The 10,663-nt window shown below is 35.4% G+C and overlaps 1 protein-coding gene across 1 annotated transcript in view; it reads left to right on the top strand.

Annotated features, from left to right (window-relative positions):
• The first annotated feature begins 1,470 nt into the window (after nucleotides 1–1,470).
• The window catches only part of LOC141287776 (phospholipid phosphatase 1-like), a 10,253-nt gene continuing 1,060 nt past the window's right edge, over nucleotides 1,471–10,663 (top strand). Inside the window, exons 1-6 of the mRNA XM_073819903.1 lie at nucleotides 1,471–1,793; nucleotides 5,259–5,410; nucleotides 5,503–5,720; nucleotides 6,171–6,174; nucleotides 7,477–7,529; nucleotides 10,160–10,217. Of these exons, the coding sequence (XP_073676004.1) occupies nucleotides 1,691–1,793; nucleotides 5,259–5,410; nucleotides 5,503–5,720; nucleotides 6,171–6,174; nucleotides 7,477–7,529; nucleotides 10,160–10,217 (588 nt within the window). The 5' untranslated portion in view covers nucleotides 1,471–1,690. The remainder of the gene's footprint in view (nucleotides 1,794–5,258; nucleotides 5,411–5,502; nucleotides 5,721–6,170; nucleotides 6,175–7,476; nucleotides 7,530–10,159; nucleotides 10,218–10,663) is intronic.

Here is a 10,663-nt window from a genome sequence, read left to right as displayed (position 1 = left end):
CAACCGATATTTTGATCTTTTATTCAGACAAAGCTTGCCAATATTTCAATCTATTACTAGAAAAAAACCAACCGATATTAAAGTCTCTTAATTCAACAAAATGAGACAATATTTAAACCTCTTTTTTAATTGAACAAAACCAGCTGACATTTAAGTCTTGAAATCAAAATCTCCTAATTGAACAAAACCGACCGATATTTATGTCCTTTAATCAAACAAAACCGGACAATATTTCAATCTATTACTAGAACAAAACCAACCAAATATGTAAGTCTCTTAATTGAACAAAACCGACTGATATTTATGTATTTTATTCAAACAAAATCAGACAATGTTTAAACCTCTTAACTGAACAAAACCAACCGATATTCAAGTCTTGAAATGAACAGAACATACCGATATTTAAATCTATTACTAGAACAAAAATGACCAACACTTAAATCTCTTAGTCAAAATTTGAATCTTGTCAAATGATATTTAAATGTATTAAATCATTTAAATACTGTTACTTTCCTGTTTATTACTAAAGCTGCTTTGAAACAATGTGCATTGTATAAGGTGTTATGTAAATTAATGTGGTTTGTTTATTGAAATGTAGATAGTATTGTGAGTGTTATGAAACATGAATGAGAATGCAGAAGCTGCTCTATTTAAAGCATCAGTGACTCTGCTGAGGAAGAGGAAGCGATGGGCAGAGCCTGTAGATGATTGACAAACGTTAATTGAACAAAACCAACCGATATTTTGATCTTTTATTCAGACAAAGCTTGCCAATATTTCAATCTATTACTAGAAAAAAACCAACCGATATTAAAGTTTCTTAATTCAACAAAATGAGACAATATTTAAACCTCTTTTTTAATTGAACAAAACCAGCTGACATTTAAGTCTTGAAATCAAAATCTCCTAATTGAACAAAACCGACCGATATTTATGTCCTTTAATCAAACAAAACCGGACAATATTTCAATCTATTACTAGAACAAAACCAACCAAATATGTAAGTCTCTTAATTGAACAAACCCGACTGATATTTATGTATTTTATTCAAACAAAATCAGACAATATTTAAACCTCTTAACTGAACAAAACCAACCGATATTCAAGTCTTGAAATGAACAGAACATACCGATATTTAAATCTGTTACTAGAACAAAAATGACCAACACTTAAATCTCTTAGTCAAAATTTGAATCTTGTCAAATGATATTTAAATCATTTAAATACTGTTACTTTCCTGTTTATTACTAAAGCTGCTTTGAAACAATGTGCATTGTATAAGGTGTTATGTAAATTAATGTGGTTTGTTTATTGAAATGTAGATAGTATTGTGAGTGTTATGAAACATGAATGAGAATGCAGAAGCTGCTCTATTTAAAGCAACAGCGATTCTGCTGAGGAAGAGGAAGCGGTGGGCGGAGCCTGTAGATGATTGACAAACGGAGGGATTGACCTCACCATCATGCGATATGAAGTAACCGGAGATCTAACGGCGACATACATCGGACCACCGTCGTGAAACTCATGATTCACGCTCGTTTATAACGAAAAACACTGGAAAAGTGATCAGAGAAGCATCCGGCTGTTTCTACACTCGATGATCAGATTAAGGTTACCTCCGGTTTAACCTATGCGTTCCTGAGAATAAGTTAAAGAGCCGCATCGTTGCTATTGTATCTGATGTAAATAAATGCTCAACTGTAAAGACTCCAGAAGTGTGTTTGCGGAACTGAGAATGTTCGAGAATAAAGGAATCTTCAGTATTTGTGTGGATGTCGGCTGTCTGCTGCTCGGTAAGAGTTCATTCACATTCAGTCAAAACAGTCCTGATGGAAACTCTTACAGATGTCTGGCCTTCCTTGGTATCCTGTGATTTTGTTGAACAAATCTGCGTTGTTTCTGTCAATGCTTGAGATTCTAACAGCTCGCACGAACATTGTTTCAGTTTCGCACACCGATGAAACATTTATTTCAGTCGCATATTCAATAATATGGGCTATTCATACGTCACTGTATATTTACATTACGAGCTCAAATACAAACTATTATTACTCAGAAAAAACAGTACAAGCTTGTATCGAGATATAATTCTTTAGCTTCTTTTATCAGGTGAGATAAAAGCACAACTGTAGGCTATACAAATGTTCACAGAGAAGTTGTGTTTACATTATAGCCCTACTGTAAAAATAGCCCAGCGAACAAAAATGTTCAAAGAACGTTTTGTCAATGTTATTTTTATCTTTTAATGATTTTAAAACATTTTTCTTGGTTTTGCAAATGCTAGAGAAAACATTAAGGCAACGTTTTGTTGTCATTTATGACTACTTTGGAAAGGTACTGTAAGAAAAGTAAAAGTAATGTAATCAGTGTTGGGTGTATCTTGGGTGTAAGTACAGTTTCCCTTGAAAAAGTAAAGTAAGGGATTATTTTTTTTGTAATTATAGTAGTATATTAGCCAAATATTGTCCTATTCTAACAAACCATCAGTGGTGTATAAAGTACCTGAAAGTCATGCTTAAGTAAAAGGACAGATATCTTAGAAGAAAATGACTTTGGTAGAAGTTGAAGTCACCGTTTAGAATATTACTTGAGTAAAAGTCTTTGTATGTGATATTTATTGTCCTTAAGTACAAAAAGTTTTTTTTTTTTTTAAATCTTAAATGTACTTAAGAATTTAAAGTAAAAGTACAAGTAAATGCATTTTTTTCCGCAATTGTGAGTTTATATCATCCATTTCTGAAAAAAAGTCTGAATTATGAGTTTATATTGCAATTCTGACTTTATTTCTTACAATTGTGAGTTTATATCACACATTACGGAGAAAAAGTCTGAATTATGAGTTTATATTGCAATTCTTACTTTATTTCTCTCAATTGTGAGTTTATATCATCCATTTCTGAGAAAAAAAAAGGTCTGAATTATGAGTTTATATTGCAAATTCTCCAAATTGGGTGACATAAACTCACAATTGTGAGAAAAGAGACATATCTTTTAATAATTTGACATTTTTCTTGGTTATGCAAATGCTAGAGAAAACATTAAGGCAACATTTTGTTGTCATTTATGGAAACTTTGTAAAGGTACTGTAAGAAAAGTAAAAGTAATATAATCAGTGTTGGGTGTAACTAGTGATTTAATTACTTTTCCCTTGAAAAAGTAAAGTAAGAAAGCTTTACTCTTATTTTTTCTGTAATTACAGTTACTTCTTATGTAATTGAACTTGATACTGTGTACACTGTACATTTATATACAATACAATAGTGGATTTGACATCAAAAGTTAAAGTCTAACTTTAAAATGCATGGTTTTTATGTACCCTTCTCACTTTAAATACTTTGGTGAGTTAATAAGAATATTGGTAACACTATAACACTTTAGTGTCAGCACGAATATTTCTGGGATATTGGCTGTTTATTATTACTTATAAAACACATATTTATGTCTTATTCTGCAAGACCTTATTCTAAATCCTTAATCCTAAAAAGTATTTTAATAAGCAGTAATTAGGGGCATATTGAGGCAAAACAATTCTTCATAACTTTGAGATAACCTTGTCAAAACATTCTGAGAACATTCCCTGTTTGCTGGGACTATATTTTTTATTATATATATTTTTTTTGTTCACAAAAGCACCTATAGTAGGCTAGTAAACCTACTTTACATGCAACATATTCCAGATACCCAAGCCACTGTTAGCTCTATATTATGTGCATTATTAGATCATGCATAAGGGAAATTCTTCAGTGGAAAGACTGTGATTCCTAACTCAATTAATGGCAACAGTAGGGAATTCACTGGACAAATGAATGCCAGAATAATAAGACTAGTCTGGTGACACAGAATACCTCTATTGTTGAACAATAGCATGAAGTAATTTATTATTTTGCATTAGTGTCTCTCCTCAGCAGAATGTGCACAGAGATGCTGTTCTTCTCTAATAGTATGTAGTCTTAAGTAGCACAGGTATATTTGTAGCAGTAACCAAAAATACATTGTTTGGGTCAGAATTATGCCAAAAATCATTAGGATATTGAGTAAAGATCATGTTCCATGAAGATATTTTGTAAATTTCCTACTATAAATATATCAAACGCATTTTTTATTAGTAATATGCATTGCTAAGAACTTCATTTGGACAACTTTGAAGGCGATTTTCTCAATATTTGGATTTTTTTGCCGATTTTTAAACAGTAGTATCTCAGCCAAATATTGTCCTATCCTAACAAACCATCAGTGGTGTATAAAGTACCTGAAAGCAATTCTTAAGTAAAAGTACTGATTTTTAACCAGAAAACCACTTTGGTAGAAGTTGAAGTCACCGTTTAGAATATTACTTGAGTAAAAGTCTTAAAGTATGTGATATTTGTTGTACTTAAGTACAAAAAGTGTTTTTATTTATCTTAAATGTACTTAAGAATTGAGAGTAAAATTACAAGTAAATGCTATTTTTTTTTTAATTTAAAGTTTATATCATCCATTTCTGAGAAAAAAGTCAGAATTATGAGTTTATATTGCAATTCTGACTTTATTTCACACAACTGTGAGTTTATATCATGCATTTCTGAGAAAAAACTTGCATTTGTGAGGAAAAAGTCAGATTTGTGAGATACAAACTTGCAATTGCAAGAAAACAGAATTGCGATATACAAACTCGCATTTGAGGAAAATTATTTATTTCCCTCACAAATTGAGTTTATATCATCAATTTCTAAAAAGAAAAAAGTCAGAATTATGAGTTGATAAACTTTGTGTTTGCTCACAAAAACTTTTGTGACAAAAAAAAAATTTTTTTTGAGGGAAAGGCAATTTTTTTGTGAGCAAACACTTTCTAGATAGAACGCAGTACTTTTGTGAGATATTTTTTTTCATACAGTTGTGCAAAATTAAGAAAAAGATAACCTTTTTCTCACGGTTGCGAATTAATATCTCGCAATTCTGACTGAGATCCTGACTTCTGACTATTTTGTAGGAAGTAGTGAATATGCTTTGGGGAAATGTATCAGAGTAAAAGTATACATTTTAATTAGGAAATGAAGTGGAGTAAAAGTAAAAGGAGGCTGAAAAATAAAAACTGTACAGATAAAGTACAGATACTCCCAAAAAATACTTATGTACTGTAATGAAGTATTATTAAGTATAACTAAGATGTGAACAAAACTTTAAGATAGATTACAGCAGGAAACACTTGTAATAAACCCCATGTTGTGATATAAATAAAACTATGACGCTTCATATTGTGGTTTCTGTCTTTGTTGCAGCTGGGCTTCCATTTGCGATATTGAATATTCAGCACACCCCATTCAAAAGAGGCTTTTTCTGCAGCGATGACTCCATCAGGTACCCGTTTAAAGAAGATACCATATCCTACCAGTTACTGATGGGAATAATAATTCCATTCGCACTGTTGGTAGTAAGTATTCAATTGCTTTTTTAACCAGTACTTTACAAAAGAGTCATTACAGTTGATCAAAACTTCATGCATTTTATTTCTCTTCACCACAGATAATCTTCGGTGAGTGTTTTTCCATATATCTGCGCTCCAGAGCTTCCTTCAGTTATGAGTATGTAGCGTGTGTTTACAAGGCTGTGGGATCATTCGTGTTTGGAGCGGCGTTGAGCCAGTCGCTGACTGATATCGCCAAATACACCATCGGCCGACTACGGCCGCACTTCCTGACTGTGTGTAAACCACACTGGAACCTCATTGATTGTAAATCAGGGTATATTGTAGGGCTGTCCCCGACTATGAATTTTCATAGTCGAATCAGAATTTTCGAATCTTTCTATAGTCGACCGATAGTCGAATCATCTAGGCTTATGTGCGTGTGTGAATGGGTTGGGAGGGGCACGACACTATAGTCAGCAGGAGGGTAAAACTATTTTTATTTTATTTTATAAGCGACCAAAACTGCCTGCCAACTGACAGACAAACTTATTTAGGTTTAAATAAAAACACAGAACGCGTCTTTTAGTTCTAAAAACGCGAGGCGCACAGCACTGCCTTTTTTGGTGACTTTTAAAGGTCCACTGAAGTGCCTTGAAACACGCAGCGTTCTTCTATGTGGTGACGTTCTTTTAACTGAAACAAAAACATATCGCTAAGCCCCGCCCACTAATTTTGAACAGCCAATAGCGTTCCATTTATATCTGCTCGGGGCAGAGCCGTTGAGCTCGGTAAAGCCGCATTTGTAAGCTTATGACAGCCACAGACTAATAAATTACCCCACAGATTCAATATGAAACTCTTGCTAAAACGAAATAGTGATAATAATCATGCTGAGGCTGTGTAGTTTAACACATGCCGAGTCCGACCGCGCATATGAGCGCATATGATCTGCTCCGCGTCTCTGTGTAGGGGGCGGGACACTACGGACTCTAGAGAGCATTTTATTGGACAGAACGTTTGATCTGAAACTGAAGTGCGCGGTGATATCATCAAAATCCTTGATTCATATTGGCGGAAGTGACGAGAGTGTAAGTTTTGAATGCCCATATCTTGTAAAAGCGAATTTTGTCACTGCTTTGAAACACACTAGCTTATAGATAATCTTAAAACTAATATATTCATACTAAAAGCCAAAAAACTTTAATTTTGATTTCAGGGGGACTTTAATGAAAGAGCAGTGTGCTGCGGGTTTTTTTATGTTGCTAAGCAACGACCAAAACAGCTGTCCTGTCAGTCAAATCAAAGGATTATAGCGCGAGCGCTCTAAAATCTTAGTTTTTTGCTGTTAAGTAAACTGTCATATTAGCAGAAACCCTAAATAATACAGCTCCGGGTTACTCACGATAGACACCAAAGGTTTCTCCTCCATTTCTTGGAGTCTCCGGACTTTTTAAGCAACGGTAAACTTTCGCCATCACAACAGAAGGCCCGCCTCTCCATTCATTCGATTGGACAATGGAAAAGAACGCAAATGACGTTGGGCGTTTTTCCGCTCAGAGTTGATTTTTTTTTTCAACTTCAGGCGCTCAGAGCGCTCCTGCAAAACGCGAGGCGCAGCAGGCGGCGAAAACGCGAGGCGCCGGGGGCGCATAAACAGCGTGCAGAACGCTCACTGCCAACAGAAAACCATTCAAAAGAGGCGCCTCCAACTGCAAAAACGCGTTCGGTGTGATCGCCGCCATCCCTGCCGTCAAGATGGTCCTCATCTCGTCATGCATCAGGGAAAGTGAAAATTAAATTAGTCACAGGGGTGGTTGGATTTATTCACAAACACGTTAAAAATATTTATTGAACGCTTCTTTCTTTTCACTTTTGCTTTTACTGCATTATCATAATCAAAGGCTGTATATAACTTAATATAACCGTACAAAACCAGTAGTTCTGTGTGAAATTAGACATTGAGCACCCCCATATTGGCAAAATGGTATGATGCTCGTTTCACCCGCGAAGATTCGACTGTGAGATCGGTGGTCGAATCAGGCTCCGCATATCGATGCATCGAATATTCGACTATTCGGGGACAGCCCTAGTATATTGAGAACTTCAATTGCACAGGAGATCCAGTCTTCACCAATGAAGGCCGGTGAGTGCACAACAATGCAATGCATGCGTTTCTTTACTCAAATATTACGGTGCAATATGATCAAGTCATGCACTAAAACTTTTTTTGTAGAAGAAATGCATATATACAGTCAAGCCCGAAATTATTTATACCTCTGGCAAACTCTGATTTAAAGTTACTTTTATTCAACCAGCAAGTTTTTTTTTTTTTTTGACCGGAAATGACACAGACGTCTCCCAAAAGGCATCATCTTTTATTTACGTTTGAACAAAAAGTGGCATGTCCAAAATTATTCATACCCTTCTCAATAATCAATTGAAAAGCCTTTATTGGCTATTACAGCAATCAAACGCTTCCTATAATTGCTGAGCAGCTTTTTGCATGCCTCCACTGGTATCTTTGCCCATTCATCTTTAGCGATAAGCTCCAGCTCTTTCAGGTTGGAGGGTCTCCTTGCCATCACCCTGATCTTTAGCTCCTCCACAGATTCTCAAATGGATTTAAGTCAGGACTCTGGCTGGGCCACTGCAAAACGTTAATGTTTTTGTCTGCTAACCATTTCTTCATCACTTTTGCTGTGTGTTTTGGGTCGTTGTCGTGCTGAAATGTCCACTGGTGCCCAAGGCCAAGTTTCTCTACAGACTGCCTGATGTTGTTGTTGAGACTTTTGATGTATTGCTCCTTTTTCATGGTGCTGTTTACTGTGATTAGGTTCCCTGGTCCACCGGCTGAAAAACACCCCAAAAACATTGGGTTCCCACCACCATGCTTGACAGTGGGGATGGTGTTCTTAGGGTTGAAGGCTTCTCCTTTTTTACGCCAAATGAAGGCTACATCATTGTGGCCAAACAATTCAGTTTTTTTATCTGACCTTAAAACAGAAGACCAGAAGTCGTCTTCTTTGTCCAGATGAGCATTTGCAAAGGCCAAGCAGGCTCTGTGTGTCTTATCTGGAGAAGTGGTGTCCTCCTTGGTCAGTGTCCGTTGGACTGTCTGCCTTGAGATGTTCCACCAGCAGAGCCCAGATTCATCAGGGTGGCCTTGGTGGTGATCCTTGGATTCTTTATACCTCTCTCACTATCCTCCTGGCCAGCACAGGTGTCACTTTTGGCTTCCGATCACGTCCTCTGAGATTTTTCACAGTGTGGAACGTCTTGCATTTTTTAATAATACTTTGCACTGTAGCCTCTGGAACTTCAAAACATTTAGATATGGTTTTATAGTCCTTTCATGACTTGTGAGCAGCCACAATGCGCAGCCGCAGGTCCTCAGTGAGCTCCTTTGTCTCAGCCATTAGTCATAACTGTCCACAAACCAACAGCAGAGATTATGTTTTTCACCTGTTGAGTTGATTAAAACAGCTGTTCCCAATCAATCAGAGTAATTATGATGCTTTAGAACAGCTTGGACTATTTGGAATTGCATAGAACTTTGCATTTTCCCGTAGACTGTGACAGTTTGCAAAGGGTTTAAATAATTTTGGACATCCCTGCTGAAAAAACCAACATATGCTGGTTTTTCCAGCAGGGATGACACTTGTCCAAGTGTTTGTTGATGGGAAAATTGTAACGAAATGAGTCAGAACTGAACTGATTATAAAAACATACCAGAAAAACGAATATTTGACCAGTTTGGAAATGAAAACAACCACTGTTGGTTTTTTTCTTAAGACACGGAAGATGCATTTAAGGCAAAACAATACAGGTCAATAGGGAATAGTGAATAGTGCATCTTTATTGCACATTTTCTGAAGTTTTCTTAAGTATGCACTAATTTGGATACATTTCCAGAACTTAAGTCTGAACACTGAATAAAACCAGGTCTAAAACTCTTGTTTGGTTTTGTTGGTATATTAAAGTTAATGTGTAATAAGGTTTTTCCAAAGGGGATTCCCAAATGCCCAAAGCTGTTCCCAATGAATCAGGGTAATTAGGAAACTTTAGAACAGCTTGGACTGTTTGGAATGGTACAGAACTTTGGATTTTCCCATAGACTGTGACAGTTTGTAAAGGGTATGAATAATTTTGGACATGCCACTTTTTGTTCAAATGTAAATAAAAGCTGAGAAATATTTTTTTCCACAATGATGCCTCTTGAACATCGTCTTATTATCTTTTGGGAGAAGCCTGTGTCATTTCCAGTCAAAAAAAAAAAGCTGTTTGAATAAAAGTAACTTTAAGTCAGAATTTGCCAGGGGTATGAATAATTACAGGCTTGACTGTATATATAGCGTGAAGTCTGATCTTTGAGAAAATGTAAAGGGTTCCTAGCTTTGTCAAAGCTTTGTTCATTGTTTAACATCTTTACTCAACGGTAGCATAAATTTGTCCTATAGTGTGACAGCAAATATAACAAAACAAACAAACTCATAATAACATACAAGTAGCATGAGAGACATTTATCTTCATTGTTAGACACGCATTTTCATATAGTGTTATTTATTTGATATGAAATTATAATTACCAAATTTTTCACCATGACTTGTTGTAATAGTTTTAGTCCACTGGTGACAAGTGAAATCCAAAATCCAAACAGAGACGTGAAAGTGCCATGTCATGTCAACAACCCAAGTGCATTGTTTGATTTAGAAAAGAACACTGTTCTGGTTGCCATCTGATTTGCTAATTTGATGCACAATCTTCAACCGACAGGCTTTCCTTTTATTCTGGTCACTCATCGTTCTCCATGTACTGTATGCTGTTCCTCGCTGTAAGTGTTCTTTATGAGAATATTTCACCCGTTTCATCATATTTAAGGCAAGATGTTACAGGCAAAACCAGTGTTTTTTATGCACTAACGTGTCTTATTTTAAGAATTTACATTTATTTGATTGCATTTTATCTATTTACATCTATTCCAATCCATATATTTAAAGTTTTTTCAATTACAAACACCAAACTATACAGATTTATTCCTCTCTATATTCTGAAGGTTTGTTCATATTTCATTCACACTGATTGATACAACATTTCACTCCTAAAAACATGGTGAAAATATGATTTCTGATTTATGGAGGGATAAAAAGAGAATTCCAAAATCCCCTCTGGAAAAACCTTTAACTCTAATATGACGACAAAATCAAACTAGAATATCAAACCTGGCTTTATCTGAAGTTCAGATTTATGTTTTAGAATTAGTATTCAAACTGTGCATAT

Source organism: Garra rufa, chromosome 15, assembly GCF_049309525.1.
Source record: "Garra rufa chromosome 15, GarRuf1.0, whole genome shotgun sequence".
Classification (NCBI taxonomy): Eukaryota; Metazoa; Chordata; class Actinopteri; order Cypriniformes; family Cyprinidae; genus Garra; species Garra rufa.
Note: the sequence above shows the minus strand (reverse complement) of the source record. Positions and strands in the feature narration are given on the sequence as shown.